This window comes from Phascolarctos cinereus, unplaced genomic scaffold (genome assembly GCF_003287225.1).
Source record: "Phascolarctos cinereus isolate Bilbo 61053 unplaced genomic scaffold, phaCin_HiC Scaffold_3;HRSCAF=262, whole genome shotgun sequence".
Taxonomy (NCBI): domain Eukaryota; kingdom Metazoa; phylum Chordata; class Mammalia; order Diprotodontia; family Phascolarctidae; genus Phascolarctos; species Phascolarctos cinereus.
Genome location: NW_027555736.1, coordinates 90449978 through 90468443, shown reverse-complemented (window position 1 = coordinate 90468443; position 18466 = coordinate 90449978). Strand labels below are relative to the sequence as shown.

General features: G+C 36.4%; 1 protein-coding gene across 2 annotated transcripts in view; it reads right to left on the bottom strand.

Moving 5' to 3' along the window:
* Positions 1–721: 721 nt before the first annotated feature.
* CACUL1 (CDK2 associated cullin domain 1) overlaps positions 722–18466 on the bottom strand; it is an 86387-nt gene continuing 68642 nt past the window's right edge. For both annotated transcript variants that reach the window (XM_020988196.2, XM_020988198.2), the window contains exons 6-10: positions 18048–18137; positions 13162–13300; positions 3725–3768; positions 3555–3604; positions 722–3240 (exon numbers count right to left, since the gene is read on the bottom strand). In XM_020988196.2, coding sequence (XP_020843855.1) covers positions 3576–3604; positions 3725–3768; positions 13162–13300; positions 18048–18137 — 302 coding nt within the window. In that variant the 3' untranslated portion in view covers positions 722–3240; positions 3555–3575. The remainder of the gene's footprint in view (positions 3241–3554; positions 3605–3724; positions 3769–13161; positions 13301–18047; positions 18138–18466) is intronic.

Below are 18466 nucleotides of genomic sequence, written 5' to 3'. Positions count from 1 at the left end.
TGAAGGTTTTTTGAGGCCTTCTGCCTTCAATTATTTTTCATCCAGGGCACAAAATTTAATTAGGGAGGGTTATGAGACATCTGCAATAATATGGTACTGACAAAAAAATAAGCAAAAAATATTTCAGACAGCATTTTCATGGTGAATATTTTCTATAAAGTCAGCATGTTGTAGTAAATAGTCTGCCTTACAGTGATGAAGACCTGGGTTGGAGTAACAACTCTGAAATAGACTAGCTATGAGATACAAGACAGATTCTCTAACTTCTCGGTATCAAACATGAACACCACTGTGCAGCCCAAACCAGATTAAAATGTAACTGGGAAATACTTAGCAAAATAAATAAAACTACAATAGAACATAATGTCAATATGTGGTTTTCTGAATTAATATGAGGCCCACAAGTATCTGAAGATATGATCTAGAGGCTCATTTCCATTTGAGTTTGACACCACTGCTCTCTAGGCAACTCTGAGGCAGAGAAGAAGCCAACCTGCACTGGCAGAGAGGCATTTCCTCACCTAGAGTACTATAGCATCAAAGAAATCCCCAATCTGTTTGCCTCCCCATCCCACCTTTCCCCCCACTCCACCCCAATTATTTACTTAAGTCTCATGGCAAATTTTGCCATTACTTAGCATATCTCAAGCCAGCAAATTACAAATAAGAATTCAGTATATAATCTTAAAAATTTAAATATCACATTGTTCAACTCAACAAATTAAATAAAAACATTTAATATTAATACAGAAATATGTTCCAAAGTATAGTTTGTATTTCTGTTATTGATGAGTTCATTTCAGGGGTGGAGTGGAGCTTGGGAACAATAAACAAATCAAAGCCAGTTATGTTGTTAAAAGAGTTACCAGTATCAGTCCTACCTTACCCTCATGTCTTTACAGTACCAGCTCCCAGAAAGGAGTTACCTTTAATCAGTGTAAAATTTAGAAAACTAAATGTAGACTATTATCTATTATGTTAAAACACACACAATAATAAAGCCATAGAAGACAATATAAAAATACCTCTGCATTAAGTTAATAATGCAAAAACATACACAAATTTTAATGCCAATTCACAACATAATACAGTATTTTTTTTCTTACAAAGGAAATTCATACATACTGCTGGACAAGCAAGAATGCTACATTGTGGAAAAAGGTTTTCACTACTGCTAGGGTGCTTATGCATTCATCTACATTAAGAGGAATGTTCGGTTTTTCCTTCTTGTAGGACATTGAAGTTTATTTCCTAATGAAAATTTGTTATAGCCACCTTCTCAGACGTGAGACTTCAGTTGTGTACTATTTACAAGCTCAATATCAAACTTTTTATTAAACAAAGTAAAATTCTAACTGCATGATGAAAGAATTCTTCAACACTCTAAATTAGAATGTTACTGATGTAGCAAATCAATTTCTCAGGTCACATTTTGTTCCTGTACATGTACATATATATATATATATACACATATATATATATTTTACAATAATTCAATATCTATTACCACAACCTATAGATCCTTGGATGGTTAAATGGACCCTGCTCAAAGTGCTCCATAAGACCTGAAGGTTCTCCTTAATCACTGATCCTAACTAACTGGAAAACTCAATAACATCTTCAATTCTTGCTTTCCTAGTGAAACAAGCTTTCCTAAAGTGGAGGCTTCCTTTGAACGGATGAATTGCACCCCTGGATCTTTCTTTTCAACCCTATGTCTTATTGCCTAACTCCCTCCCAAACAGAGCTAGTTGGAATTTATGGAGGCTACATGAGATAAGGCTTCAAAACAGGAGTGAGTGGACCAATCCAAAGGGTCCCCCTAAAGGCCTCTTTGCCACCTCTACAATTTTTGAGGAGGTAAAAGTTATCCTGACATAGCCACATAAAACTGAAGTCTGTAACACAAAACACTATAGTCTGTTTGGACTTACGGAAAAGAAGAGAAATTTTTCCCTGCCACATCTTGCAATTTTCTCCCCCTTTTAAACTGGAATAAACTTAAAAGAATTTGGCCAAGAGAGAGTACTGTGGGTGTAGAAGAAAAAAATGCTCCTTTGCCTGTGCTGGGAAAGGTCCTGGTGACAGAAAAGTAGGTCTAACCCCGCCTCCGCCATGCCAAGGAGCTCTGTCAGGATGATATGGCTACCAAAAGCTAGAGTCAAACTGCTTTGTTTTGTCAAGTACATTTCTCACCCATTTAAAAAGAAATGCATCAGGAACCCTACAACACTGACTTTATCTGGATTCAAAACCTAATTCAGAACTTTAAAAGGTGCTAGTTGTTCTGACAACCCTAGAAACACAAAAGTGGTATGTGTTCTGAGATTCAAAAATTAACTTACTGCCATCACTGCAGCAGCTAACAGAGTCATGGTTAAGTGATAAAGGGAATGGAAATTTCTCCAAGAGTTGGTCCCCAACACTAATATGAACACACACATATTAAAGCAGATGGAATATCTCACCAATCTGCTACAAATTAACAATTTCCCCCCTCAATTAGCACCCTGCCAGCTGAGTGCCTTCCTGGGTTTGTATATGACACCATGAGCATTTTCAGGAAGCATCTTTGAATTTGAAATCAGTTGTTGCAAAGTGCACAAAGCTCAAGGCACAGAGCGGAAAAAAGCAAACCAATGAGAATTCAGAGTATTTATGACAAAACAAAGTTAGTAATCTCTTTTAACACACTTTCTAATGCTAAACAAAGGACCAACTCTTTAAAAGGGGGATTTTGTTTTGGTTATGGACAAAAAAAAAATACTGTATTGTAATGATTTTTAAGTAAAAGCTATCTTGACATATGAAACTGATATATAACAACACACTTAACAGTCCACAAATGAACAAAAAATAAGTGCAAAAAAGGATTCTTCTGGTCTTTTGCAGGAAGCTGCTGATTTGGGCTGACAATTTTCACTGAGTAATGCTTCTCAAGATACCTGTTCCTCAGAGAAGAGGCGTGAATAAAATTTGTTGAAAGATTGTCACCTCTCAAAATTATCCCCAGGTTTAGCAGCAATTGACGTTTTAAGAAAAACTAGAAAACCAAGCATGAAGTCCAACCTCCTCTTCCAAATCTACCTTGGCGACAAAGCTCCTGAGTCTTAGCAGGGCCCAAGCTGGTGCTTTGGATACAATCTCAGCTCCTCCAGGGTCTCCTTTTAGGAATGAAAGCACATCCAGGACACATTCACTATCTGCACCCTCTGGAACTGGCACATGCTGATGAGCCATCTGGAAAAACATTTGAACAGTAAACAACTGTGTACACAAAACACCATTCACGAGTACTTTAGGGGGCTGTTGCTATTTCCCTAGCTCACACAACCTCCTCCCCAAATCCCCTTGTTGCAAAGGAAGGGTTTTACAAAAATATTCTGGGTAGGATTAAATGGCACCAAACATATAAGGGTCATGAAAGGTGCTAGATCACTAGCATGTGAAACTGGGTCACCCTTTATTCTGGTGAGAAACTGCACAGTGTCAGCTTCTTCACAATCACCCCACCAATGTCTACCACCACAACTTGATTTCCCTACTGAAACTACCTGCAGGAGTCAGTTTGAACTTCATGAAAAGTTGGTCCTTATGTGGACACCTGTTTCATCAAGAAACACACCAATGTTAAAACACTTCATCACAGAGTTATCAACACTGTTTGTATCAGGTCACAAAACTTCTGATTTTTAGATAGAAGAACAAAAACGTTATCACTTACTATAAGCTAATTCTTCTCCAGCTCTCTTACGTGACTGATCACCTCTAGGAAAACAAAAGCAAGAAGTTAAGGTAAACAGGACTGACTTACTGGTAGAGATACAAAGGAAAATCTGTCCTTAATTATGATACAGATATGTGTATGTGCATATCTATGGCAGACACAGTCTTAATCACTCCTTTGCACAGGCTGTCCCCTATTCCTAGAATGCACCACCATCCATTAGAATATCTAGTTTTCTTTAAAACACAACTCAAGCGTCATCAACAACATGAGGCCACTGCTGATCCTCCCACCTTCCAGTGACTCTGCTCCCCAATGACCCTGCATATATGTGTACATGATATCTCCCAACAGAAGGAAAGCTCCTTGAGGACAGGGACTATTTCTCTTTTGTCTCTGTATTCCCACTGCTTAGCACATAGCAGCCATTACAAGTGTTGACTTATTGGTTCTAATCCAAGCAAACAGATTTAAATCATGATAATAAAAAGCAACACTGCTGCAAACTCTGAAACTTGAATCATATACATTTTGAAATACATTCAACTCTCAAATATTTACATTTAATAGAAGGACAGTGACTATGACAATTTATATTTTGTTTTCAAATGTGTTTTTGCACAATGTTTGAAAGATTTGCACGGGATAAGAAATGTATGAGTCTAATAATGCAGTGTTTCCACATTATGAATTTGATTAAGCATTAATTCTAACAGACATGAAAAGGCTATTTTTTTTCACCATGAATTTATGAAACAGACAGAGATGGGACAACTCTGCTCTCCTTCTGGCCCCTGCTCATCTCCTCCAAAAAACCTGTCATATAGTTTGAAGATAACAAGAGGTAACTGGGTTGCCAGCACTGCTACTGACATACAGATTTAGGCAAATCCTCAGACTCCCCAAATGCCAAATAAACACGTGAAGGGCCTTACCTGAGAGATTATAACGAAGCTAAATAAAATGGCTAAAGTATTTTGAAAAGTTCATAAACATCACCCTAATGTACCATAATGTCTTTCTTCCAAGAAAAGGAAGGGATTATAGATATTATCTAATGTACCTTAAAACATATGCAGGAGAGATGGGGATTTCCTTAAAAAGTAAAGATTTCTTTACTCTTTACTTTATAGATGAGAAAATATGGAAGCTAAAATTGGCACATCTAGAGCACGTTAGTGGCAAAAGCTAGGACTAAGTCCACACATCACCTATAATCCATTCTTCTCTGCCTTCATCTAGGCATTTTAGTTAATATAGGCAATATTCCAGAACATATATGAAACCATTTTCATGCTTAAGATCACTTAAGTAATATCATTTCATGTGGTCATTACTTATGAGTTATTAAAGCACAAGTATAAATCTAGTTCTGAATTATCTCTCCAAATTTATATATTTTCCTGATCTGAAAAATACTAAGTTAACTAAGTAAAATAGGCATCTAATTCTCTTTTCTGGGCCGAAAATTCTAAGAAAAACACATTTTTTTTGAAACTCAACTCAATGGACAATTTGGATCCAGATGTTATCAATTCAGGAAAAAATATTCTATTAGGAAATGATATTTATAAACAAGCTTGTAAAACTCTAATTGCAATACTTAACTAAATGCCAAATGAAATTCAGTTTATCATAATGTTCTTTATGAGAGTAATTCTGAACAAAGGAGGTTCAAGGACCCTCTATCCGTGATATAAACTTTCATGAAAAATTTTCATTACTTCACCTCAACAGACACAACTGAAAACATAAAACAGATACCATGGAAAACTAGAAATGCACACAATGTAGAAAAACTACAAACACAGGAGAAATTAAGAATAAAAATATTATCCCTTGAACCTATCTATAATACAGCCAATGACATGCCATCTAATCATACTAATGACAAACTGTGAGGTACTCTAGAGCTGTAATCTCTAGTACCACATGGATATAAAGAGTTTTCAGGTTCAACTACTAGAGGAAAACAGACCAACACATTTAATGGGGTCAATTTTCTTTTGTAAAAGAAATTGTTCATTATACTATTAGGAAGTTTTCTTTTACTATTAAAAGCAGTTGGTAGTTACCTCCAAGGACCCCAAATTCAGCTGTAAATTAGGGATGGCTCAATACCTTTTCAAGCTGAGCACACACTTTAAAAGCTCAGAGTTAAGCTTACTTTCCATTATTTGATTTCAGACAACAAACCAGAACCTGCAAAGTCAATTCAATTAAAGAACAGGAAAAAGTTGACTCCAGTAAAGAAGAACAAAAAAAGTTAAAGAACAGGAAAAGTTGACTGCAGCTCACAATATTAATTGTTTTAAAACAAGACACTCTGTAGAATTCTTTACATTCACAAACATCTTTTCCAATTCACCAAAAAAACCAGCTCAAATGTGAATGTGCTCACTAGCAACCAATAACATAGCATGAATGCAACAACATTTATATATTAGGACAAAACACTGCAAAGACTTCTGTGGCACACTCTATTAAATCTTGGACATAGTGCTAGACTCCAAAATAATGTGATGGGAATATAATCTTAAATGAAAAAGTGGTTTGCAAAGCTGTGCAGTATAATCTTGTGGTTGGCTGAGCACGAACCATAAAATGACTGCTCGTATCAGAATAGCCAGTAACAGAATTATTATTAGATAACTGTACTATATTCTTGATTCTTCTCGCATCAGTGGATACAATTTCTTCAAAAACTGCTCTGGCCAAATAATGATCAAAGAAGGCACTGAGTTTTACAGAGCATAATTTATAAGACCCATCAACAAGCTCTTAGGAGCAAAAGGGTGGCTTTTGCATTAACCTAAGTATGGTTTCTGCAAATCCTCTCTGAATACTATTCAGTGGGAGGATAAAAAGTTGGACTGGAATAGTCGTATATGATGACATGAGCTTATGTTGCCTGTTCTACACAAAGTACTGTCAGTATAATTTAAGAGGAGAGTTTAATCCCCACAATAAACGTATAACCATAAATTTAATTATATAAAAAGCACAATTAACTTGATTATAATAAAATCTATTTTAATCTTATTATGTTCTGGAATATTGCCTGGTACTTAAATTTTAGCCAGAGGCTGAGCAAAGAAAATGAAGTTTTTCCATATAAAATAAAATTTTTTATCATTTTTATGGATGTAAGGGATTTTGTCTTAATTGTATAATTCAGTGATATATTTAAGTTAGTATTGTATGTACTCAGAGTTTATACATGAAAAGATTCAATGAAGCATTCATACCACACCTAAGGACTTCAAACCCCAAACCTTAAAATGTCTTGTCCTAAGGACTAGAGAAATGGTTCTGCATATTCCACTCATCCTAATAAATTGTTCTGGCACAAAGCATATTCATTCTTCAGAGAAGCTATAAATTGAAAGCACCTTGAAGACAGAGACTGTGTCATTCTTGTCTTCATTTCCCCATCAGAGAGCACAGTACCCAAAAGTATTTAACGAGTATTTGCTGAATTGTATAGCTACAATCTTATACTACCTTCATCACAGTTCAAATAAAAAAATCAAAAAACGTTTAAAATTGTAAAAGTGATTCTCAGTCCCATGTAGGCCACCTTTTAGTGGCAGAAACAGAGCTTTAGGGTTAGAAAAGTTAGTTTTTAGCCTAGGAGTTAGGTTCTTATCCTTTTTTGTGGGTATTGGATTCCTCTGGCAATAACCTATATATTTCCTTCTCAGAAAAGTGTTTCTAAATATATAAATACCTAAGATGATAAAAGAAACCAATTACATTAAAATGTGGTTATCAAATGGTTAAAAAAAATTGATGGTGCCCAGGTTAAAAAACAAACTTGTTTTAGGCCATCTATAAATACTAAACCACTGGTACATGAAATATAAGCCACTAATCCAATGACCGAAGAGTAGACATAAAAACATAAACTCAATCATATAAACCTTGACATTCCCATTATAAAAGATACTAGGAGACAAAAGAAAACTTCAGCTAAGTGGAATTAGGGCACATGGATTCTCCTTAAAAAGTGAACAGTGGAGTTGGTTGTATTGTTTTACTCATGCATCGAAAAGTAACAAAGAAGTAGTTCACAAGATACTAGGTAATCTTACATTGGTAAGACGCAGAAAAAAGATACACCATGAAAATAACTGCCACTTATATATCATCACCTGTTGTGGAGACCAAGGAGGTAAAAAAAAAATTCTATCAAAAAGCTGATAAGCCTCTCCCTACTAAATCAATATTATTAGGGATGGAAACAAAAAAATCTAGAAAGCCTGGCTTAAGATTAAAAAATGAGAAAGGCCAAAGGAGTATAGAACATACTCAAGAGTTGCCTCTAATAGCAGATAATATTTTTAACAAATGCTGACTGTTTGACTGACACTGAAAAGAATCAGTGCCCTAAGTTGATCTGCCCTAGTTCCTGCCCACACATGCCAGACTCTAAGCCATCTTGATGTTCCTAGTCAGCAGAAATGTTCCTTCAGATCTCCCCCCCCAAAGGATTCTGTTTGGTACACCTCTCTAATGATTCTTATAGAAGATCATATAGTATAGTTACCAAAGCGTCTACCTCATCCCTCTAATAAGCTCCCTATCTTCACACACACACACACACACACACACACACACACACACACACACACACACACACGACTCACACCTGTGTGGGAAGAGTACTTAAAAGAGAAGAAAGTCATAAGGTGCTAAACATGGCAAGCATCAAAATAACATCAGAAAATAAAATGAAATTATATTTCAACTGAAAGAAAGTGACTGGTTACTGATGTGGAAGTCATTTTGAAATTAACTCTCTGCATAGTCAGACCACTGACTAGTTAGAGAAAACATCAAAATCAGTATGAAATTAAGAGGAAAAAAAGATATGGCATGTAACTGAGACAATTGTGACCTGACCTAAACAGGCTGTTTGTGTACAAAATGAAAAATGGGATATAAGATTATCACCATTTCCTAAAGAAATTAAAATACTAAATCAGCAGTTACAATAAGGAAACCAAAACCTCAACTGGTAAACACTTGATTTCCTCGTCAAAGTGATACAGCAGTTAAAGGAATGAGTTTTTATAAACTCAAAAAATCTCACAGAGTAGTACAGTGCAAAATTATGATCAGTGAATGAATAAGAAACAAAGTAAGACATGAGAAACAGATACTATAGATGTAAAATTCTAAAGGCTCATAATTAAATAGGAATAAAGAGTTCTATTGCAGCTTTGCAACCAGGTGGTGCATAGATAACATGTTGAACCTGGAGTTAGGAAGATCTGAGTTGAAATCCAGCTTTGGACACTTACTAGATACGTGATCCTAGGCAAGTTACTTAAAAATCTTTGTTTGCCTCAGTTTCCTCAACTGTAAAATGGACATAACAATACCCACCACATTCCAGAGTTGTTGTGAGGATAAAATGAGATAGTATTTGTAAGCTTTTAACAAGTGTCTGGCACGTAGTAGGTACTTAATCAATGTTTATTCCCTCCCTCCTACCTGATTGCAAAACTGCTCCACTTTCATCCCAAGCGTCTATCTGAAACAAAGGTCTATATTTTTTAACACCACAGTGATCCATATGGTTAAGGGATATAAAATTTCACAGTCTCCAAAGAATTCAAGTTAAGGGTCACTCAAAGGTCAATGACAATGCACATGACAAGGCATACACAGACCAAAATAAACTACCAAGAAGGAACTGTGTAGGAAGAAAAAATGTAGTAAAAGAAGTCAGACATAACTGACCAGAAAAGAACTGAGGGCTGGTCACACAGCACAAATGAAGGCTAACTGATAGACTGCTTCCTGCTCCACTGGTATCCATGCAATGGCAAGAGATCCAGAGGAAGTCCCCCTAAGCACAATGGGTGGACTCCTCACCGTATGGATTTAAGGTAGACATCAGTAAACAGTGTTCTGCACAAGTGGAACACTGATGAAAACCTAGAACTGTAACAGTTTCTAAGAGAATATTTAACTTACAATGCACACAATTTTAAGATGGTCTCTAAAAAAAAAAATCCAAAAGATTCTGGGTCATGCAAGATAGTGGTCTTTCTCCAGACCACTTTAATTTTTTGAAACCTCCAAAAAAAGATTTCAGTTAAAATAAAAGGTTTCAGATAAAGCAATTACAGCAAAATCCACAACTAAAAGAGAAAATCCCCAAAAGGTAAAAATCCTTATGAATGAATACCTCTCTCACCTGCCATCATGCTCCTGGCAGGACAGCATAAAGTAATTCACAGGCTTGAGCATGAGGCCCACATATATTGGGATCCAGACTGCTGCCAAGGCTCCACTTCACACTTTATCTTTTATACCCACAACTCACAACAGTAAGCAAACACTGATTCCGCCTAGGGGCACGAGGAGGAATGATGATAGCAGGGTAAAAGCATCCTCCCCTTTGACTGGGCCCAACCCCAGGTTATCGCTCCCCCCTCCAACCCCATCCCTTCAAGACTTCAAAGTAGCATACAGAGACAACTTAGGAGCCACAGGTATTTCAAAAGAACATGACAAATCAAAAAGCCTGAATGTCATAATGCAGGAAATGCAATACAACTGATGTGCGGTTTTGCTGAACTTCTTCATTCCCCCTTTTTTATTCTTGGTTGAAGAACTGCTTTGATGGGAAGGGGAGGGATATAGAAATAAATACAATGTTAAAAAAAACAATAAAAACATTTTTGAATGCTAAAATCTAGATTTCCTTCTCTCCATCTTAAAAGACGAATTTCAGATTAATGCATTGGTGATTTCATGTGGGCACTCCTTTCGCCAGTACAAATGGCAACGTTTGTTTGCCTTCTCATCCTATCATTCCTGTCCATGTCTTCCCAGAAATTCTCCACAGGAGGATCTATCCAACTGCACTTCAGCCTCTGCTTTAAGACTTAATCTTTCATAGGTGCCTAAGCTATCCAGCTGTTTTTCCTCAAATGATTAGCTCAATTCCTTTTCATCCAAACCCTTTAGTATACCTTTTACACTATTTCTTATGTGCATATTATGGGTAATATGTTTTACCCTATTTACTTACACACGACCTGCTCTACTTTTCACTGCCCTAGATCACCTTCAATTTAGATTCTTTGGAGATGAGGTACAATTTGTATCAATAAACACCAAATTTGTATCATCACCAGGAGAATACTGATATTAAAAAAGATTAGTTTGTGTTTCAGGAAGCAGCCTAGGACCCAAGTGCTGGTAGTTTCGCAAAAGTAATCCAGCCCACTCTCCTATTAATTTTAGGCCCAGTTCATTGTCCACATGCAATATCACTCCAAATACACGTGCTGATAGAGACAGGCTACAAATGAGTTGTCCATCCAATTGCATGTCCTAATCCGGATAGCATGCATTCTCCATCATCCATTTTCTTCTTCCTACGCACGCTACTAAGCTGATTATCTTTTAGGGACTGTGGACCTCAATGAGGTAGCCTTAGGACTTCACTCAATCTGAACAATATCAGTATCTGGAGAAACTCATCGCTATGTTTTGCAAGTAAGTGTTTGTTGAATTAAACAATCTTGTACTTAAAGCATTAAAATTTAAAGACAATCATGTATTAAAAATCCTTGGCTGTTTCCTGTCTCCACTGACAAGGAGACCAAGAGTTTACTAGTTTGGGTGATCTGGGGACTCTTTAGACTCCATGTTGTGATAATTTATTTACATAAGTTAAACTTCTCTAAGAAACAGTAATGATGGTAAAGCTAACTAATAAAAGCTAATGATGTTCATTTAGCTGCCATTTTTCAGAGTCAACAAATTATTTAGAGAGGATGGCATGCAGTATTTTCTCTTTATCCTTTGTTTTATAATTTGATGTTTATTTTGGTCTTTGCTTTTAATCAGTTAGTCTGATGGTAGAAACAGATGAGTAAGAAATGTCTCCAACATCAGTAACCTATAATTTGCTATCTAATGGGATAGAACCAGTTTTGTCTGACAATGAACCAAAGTGAGAGTTAACGCCTCTTTGAATCCTGGCCACTAGAGGGAACCAAAGATGGGGCAACATTGCTGTAACTCATGCAACTCACTTGCAGCTAAGCAGTGAGGCTTTACCAGGCCTATCTACATAGATGGATAACGTGAAGAAGCAGCAGGAAACACTGTATGCTAACAAACAATGTGGGGGTATAGTTCTACCTTCTATCTCCCCACCCCACTGCCAGCCTCCCCTCTTCCAGGCACCTACAACTGGAGGCAGAGCCATCAATAATATTTTCATTTACAAAGGAAAACAGGAGTCTGAATAGCTCCATATCAAATGTTATACAAATAAAGAGAATATGATCATATTCACTATTCATCACTAAAGGTAAAACACATATAACTGTGGAACTGAAAAAGAGCTGTTATCTCAGCCAAGGTTACCCCAAAGACTCAAGCAAACACCAGAACCTTTGATAAGTCCTCACTCATAAGAGTGTGTTTATCTGCAGCTCTGAAGAAAGGAGCCAAAAGAAGGCACGTTCCTTTCCACAGTTTAACATCCTGTCAACAGTTGGTATACGATTAAGAAGTACTCAAGCATATTCATTCCCTTTAAAGGACTGCTGAGCCTGGTTTTGTAACATGTTAGGGAATCTCCAATTTTTTCAATGGATGTCAAAATTCAGATAATTTTCATTTACTTCAACTTTAAAAATAAAGTACAGTATGGCACTTTAGCAAAAGGGGTGTATATCACTCAAAAAATATGCTTAAGAAATAATAAGATATGGTCAACTAGATGCAAAAAATTTCTGAAAATTCTAAAGGAAAATTTTCCAGGGGAAAAAAAAAACATGTAAATACCTTTAAAAAAAAGCACCCTACACATGCTTTGTTAGCTTAGGACTAATAAAATTATATTTCACATAACTCAATTTGATTAAAATGTTGTCTATTTAGAAATGCAAAGGTCCAAAAGTAATCATCTACCCCACCCAATTTTTACAATTTGGGAGTGGGGGCAGTGTAAAGGCTGTAAGGGTAAAAAGTATCTTCCCTTCTAAGAATTCCTACTCTAGGAAATCTCTAAAATAGGGGCTCTTGATCTTTTTGTGACATGAACCCCTTTAGAAGTCTAGTTAAATCTATGGGTCCCTTTTCAGAATTTTTTGTATGCAGAAAATAAAATATAAAGGAATGCAAAGGAAACCAATTACACTGAAATACAGTCATCACACTATTTAAAAAGCATATTCACAGACTCCAGGTAAAGAATCTCTACTATAGAACTTCACATAATGCAATAAAATCTCTTATATAACCCTGCCATGGACCCAACCCATCCCCTATTTTAATGTTATAAATGTTCTCCTATCTTGTGGAAACCCATGTTAACACTGACCAAACTACTAAAAAGGTTTTCCTTCAGCTGTAGCCCTAGCTTATGAGAGCTGGTACTGAAGCATAACTCAACATACCTTGCAAATCCGTTTTGTAAAAGGTCTCTCTGGAGTTTCTGATCTTGAGCTGCATATTGCTGAAGCTCTGATTCCACGGCAGGTGGGAGTATGTTTGGGATGAACTTAGAAAATAAAGCTGGTGCCATCTGAACCCACTCTGTGAAAGGAGGAAAAAAAAGAAAAATTAAGTGGAATGAAGAGTTTGGGAGTTTATTTTCTTTGAAAAGCAAAATTTATACCAAAGTAAACTTCAAAAGAAAAAAAATATATCATTAAAAGATCTCTACTACTAAATTTTAAAACTTGACTATCTACTGTATGTAAGCCACGTAAGCTGCCAAAGATGAATAATACTGTCACTACCCTCCAGGAGCAGGTGAATATAAAACACACAAATAAGTATGGAACAAAATAGAGTGTGGTAAAGATGCTCAAAATGCTGTGGGAATTTTAGTAGCAACAAGGACACCTTATGGGAATGGTTCCCAGGGAAGAAATTTCTGTTCTAGGCAGTCACAGGGATTTTGAGTGGAGACACAGGGAAGGAGGCTATTGTTCCCTTTCTATTACCAGTGGTAGTACCAATTTGTTAACTGCTTACAGATTAAGTGTAAGAGGTAAAAAGGGGTGGAGGAGTGGTACAGGCACAATTGCTGCTGTTCAGTTGTGTCCAACTGTTCGTGACCCCATTTGGAGTTTTCTTGGCATCAATACTGGTTTGCCATTTCCTTCTCTAGCTCATTTTACAGATGAGGAAACTAAGGAAAACAGAGTTAAGTGACTTGCCCAAGATCACACAGCTAATAAGTGTCTAAGGTTGAATTTGAACTCATGTCTTCCTGACTCCAGGCCTGGCACTCTATCTGCTATGCCCCCTAGCTGCCTGTATGCACAGTCACATATTCTAGGATGGCTGGAAGGATGTGAACTAGACAGAAGTTAAAGAGAGTTTTTGTTCACCTATCTAGAAGGAAAATTCACATCTCCTCTCTTCCTACCCCAATCATCGAAAATTATTTTATGCATATATATATATAAAACACAATGCCCTGTATTTAGAACTCTATAACTTTTTCACAGAAAATAAAAGATCTCCCTCATCTCAGAACATAGTAACGCTATTTTAAGCCACTGTTAGTTAAAATTTATCTCCATTTCTACTAAAGAAGAAAGAACTTTTAGGTGCTCTGGGGAGTTTAAGATGAAAGAAAGAAGCAGTGTGCCCCAGGGGACAGAAAATAAGGCTTGAAGTCAGAAAGTCCTGAGTTCAAGTCTTCCCTCTGACTGTATGACTCTTAACTTCTCCATTGCCCTCAGACAATTCAAGACAACATATATCTAAGAATAGTTACTAATCAGTATAGGTAGAGGAATCTGGTTCATCTTAAGTTCCTTTTACCAATTAAATCTTAAGTGCAGACCTTCCCTCACTCCCCAAAATGCTAAAAGAAAATAGGTACAATGTGGTAAGTAATGGTAACAGTCAAATGCTGGGTTATTAAACCACAAATCATGTCTTTTTTAGGAACCTAATCTTTTTGAGATGAGTACAGTACAATACAAACTCCTCAATAAAACAGAAATACAGGGTTCCTAAAAGTCTTAAAGCGCAATTTTTAAGCTATCAAATCTTAAAACTATATTTAACTTCTAAACTTTTTAAACATTTTCAAGACACCCTCCATAATGGCTATTGCTAGTAACATAAAGGTGCCAAAAAATACGTCCCTCAGAAAATATCTAGAATAGCAAAGGTTGTCTAAATGAAAAAGAAAAAAAAACTGTTTAACAGGTCAATTCTTGAATATCAAGTTCTTTTCACAACATTATGAATTCTATTACTAGTGCTCCAGCCTAGATAAAATAACTTTTAAAAAAATATTCACCAACATTTCTTTTTACCCTAAGAGATTACCTCTATTTATTCTAAGATTCTCTTCATTATTTGTGATAAAAGCCACACCCAATAAAGCTGTCTATTCAGTATACAGAACTCCAAAATGCCATAAAGGACCTGGTTGCCATCCAACATGAAAACATTATTCATAGGCTAACCCTTAGAAATCACATGAGCTCTGTTTAGCACTACTGTTTAATTAAAAAAGCTCCAATTGAGTTCAATAAGATAGGTAATAGATTACTCAGGAACTTCTGGTCAAAAATTTTCAGGTATATAACCTAGTAAAAACCTGACACAAATTTCTAATACTTCACATTAAGCTTTGTAAACAACTAGGGAACCACTGGTATTCATAATTGTGTATGGGCATTAGGAATTTCTAGGAAATTAGGAATGGGGGAGGGGCAGTCCTATTTTACATCAACCTTGACAGGCTTCATTGGCTGATTACAGAAGAAACTTTCCTTAGAATCCTCAATAGAAATACAGTAATTAAAACTAAATTAGATGGGTACGGCATTTTACCAATTTACAAATAGCTATTAAATGTTTTACAGACTCATCCAAAGAAACATTAAGAAACTGTTCCTAGAGAGTATTTTTTAAAGTTGTGTTGTTGTTGTTTTTAAACTAAGAGAAGGAATGGCTTGGGATGTTTTCCATTCAGATGGAACAATGATTCAAAACTTCTCAATCTGATATTCAAGACTGTCCATATCTGCCAGATTATCACCTTTATTTCAATCTCAACCCATGCTAATATCCCATTACTAATTTTATAATTTAGTTTAACTGCTCACTGACTCCAGGGATCTTCTTGTACTCCTCTACACTTGTACTTTTGCTCCTGTCATTCCACAGGCTAACCCAATTTTTGCTGGTGAAAAACTACCATCTTTCAAGACCTTACTTAAATGCTGCTTCTTCCAGGAAGCCTTGCCTGCTCCTCTTCTCCCAAGAAGAAGACTTCCCTTCTCCTCTCACGAATTGAAGCGGGACAATATATCTGTGAATATCTAGTCCAAATCATAACAAAAGACAGTCTCCTAGGTTTTACACTGAATAAGCAGTCATTCAGCCTTTGCCTGAAAACCTCCCAATGAAGGGAAACCCACAACCTTCAGAGTCTGTCTTACTTCAAGGAAGCGTAAGTTGGAAGAAGCTAGGCCATTGTGATACACTCACTAAGTCCTTGAAGTCTGTTTTATGAATATTCTTGGCCTCTAAGTAACCTCTCCAAAATAGATTGAACTTGAAGAAACATAGTATGTTTCAGTCTTTTTGGAGGGCATACTCATATCAATATATCTTATACTCAAATTCAATAAATACTAAGTGCCCATGAATAATATAATAATGATGATGATGACTAACATTTATGTAGCACTTATTATGTGCAAGTTAACTCTGCCAAGCACTTTGCAATCATCTCATTTGATCTTCATAATAACCCTGAGTACTATATTTTCCTTGTTTTACAGATGAAGAAACTGAGGCAAACTGGTTAAGTAACTTTGGTCAGGATCACACAGCTAGTCAGTGTCTAAGGCAGGATTTGACTCCAGGCTCAGCACTAGGGATGCAAAAACAAAAACTAAAAAGTCCCCAACCTCAAGGAGTTTACACTCTATTAGGAGGACACAATACACATACAGAAAAGTATACTACACAAAGTAATATGAAGAAGAAACTAACCACTGAGGTGATGTGGAAAAGGTTGCACCTAAAATGAGTCTTGGATTCTGAGAGGCTGATCTCAGAAAAGAGAGCATTTTAGTCATGGTGATGCATGATACGAACGCAGAGACAGGAGATAATGTCAAGTTCAGGAAGAGCAAAGAGTCCACTTTGGCTGGAATGTATCACACATGAAAGCGAATAATATGAAATAATGTAGAAAGGTATACTGGAAACATTTTAATAGGGCTTGAATGCCATACTATGGAACTTATATTTTGTGGTAGAGTAGGGGGAGAACTAGATTTGGTTTCAAATTCCTTTGGTAATTCACCACCCCGTGTGACCCTAGGCAAGTCAAAATTACGTCTTAATTTCTTTATGTATAAAATAAGGGGGTGAACAATTCTATATTTCACACCCTTACAAACAGCCCTGTGAATACCCTTATTTTACAGAGGTGAAACCGAGCGAGCTTCAGATTGATTCTGGGTTACTGGGTTTGATAACCAATAAATGTTGACTATCCAGATCTGCCCAAATAATGACAGCACTCTACCTATTAGTCCATCCTGCCACTAAATCCTATAACATCAGGAGCCATGTTTTATCCACTTCGCATTTCCCCTTATGACTAGTACGGTATTCTGGGCACGGTAAGCTCCTTTAAAATATCTGTTAAATTCTATCTGGACAAGAAAGTCTCTTGGGGTTTCCTTCATACTTGTGCTGCTCTTATTTCAAGACAGGTACACTAGAAGAGCATGCACTCCCAAAAGAAGCATTGAAAACTTCAAATCTTTTCAAAGCAGTTACTTCAGAACTGTGGCTTCTATTTGACACTTAACTTTCTTTTATTTGGGGGGGGGGGGTGCAATTGTGGTTAAGTGACTTGCCCAGGGTCACACAACTAGTAAATGTCTGAGGTCAAATCTGAACTCGGGTCCTCCTGACTCCAGAGTCAATGCTCTAACCATTGCATTACCTAGCTGCCCGCACTTAACTTTTTAAAAGCCTTAGTTTTCTCATCTCCAAAATGAGGATTTAATAATAGCAACCACCCCCCAAGGTTGTTGTGAGGATCACGTGAGGTAACATATGCAAACCTTAAAAGCGCCATATACACAATAGCTAATACTACCATTAGAACAATCTATAAAGTGGTAAATTAAATTGACACAATTAAATGTCATACTATTAACCTTCATAGAGGAGAAGATTTAAAATACACATTTAATTTTTTTTAAAAATTAAGCCATTTCACTCTTGGTTGAGGCTGACCCTCAATCTCTGCAACCCTTTTCAAAGGAAAAAAGGTAATGTTTACCTGGTCTAAGTGTATACAGGCCTTTCACAATATTTGCCATAGTTGAAGGTGTTATTTGAAATGGTGTTGACTGGGCTTCTAAAAGTAAAGCTGAAATAAAAAAGAAAAAAATGGTTACAAAGGCTAAAACCCTTACTAGTCCCCAAGACTGCTGTTTATGACCTTCCAGTTTCACTTGCTTCTCTAAGAAAACCTTATCAAAATTTCTACAAAAGATCTACATATAACTAGAGATAGTAATTTCTGGCTTACTAGTAAACACGAGAGTCTGTGGGAATGTCTAATGGAAATAACTCAATTCCTACACATTCTAGCACATATCACATTTGAATATTGACACCGTTCATGTTACCATAATGAATGAACTTCTAAGTGCTTCCATTAAATTGCTAAATCAAACATTTTCATTGAGGCAGTAG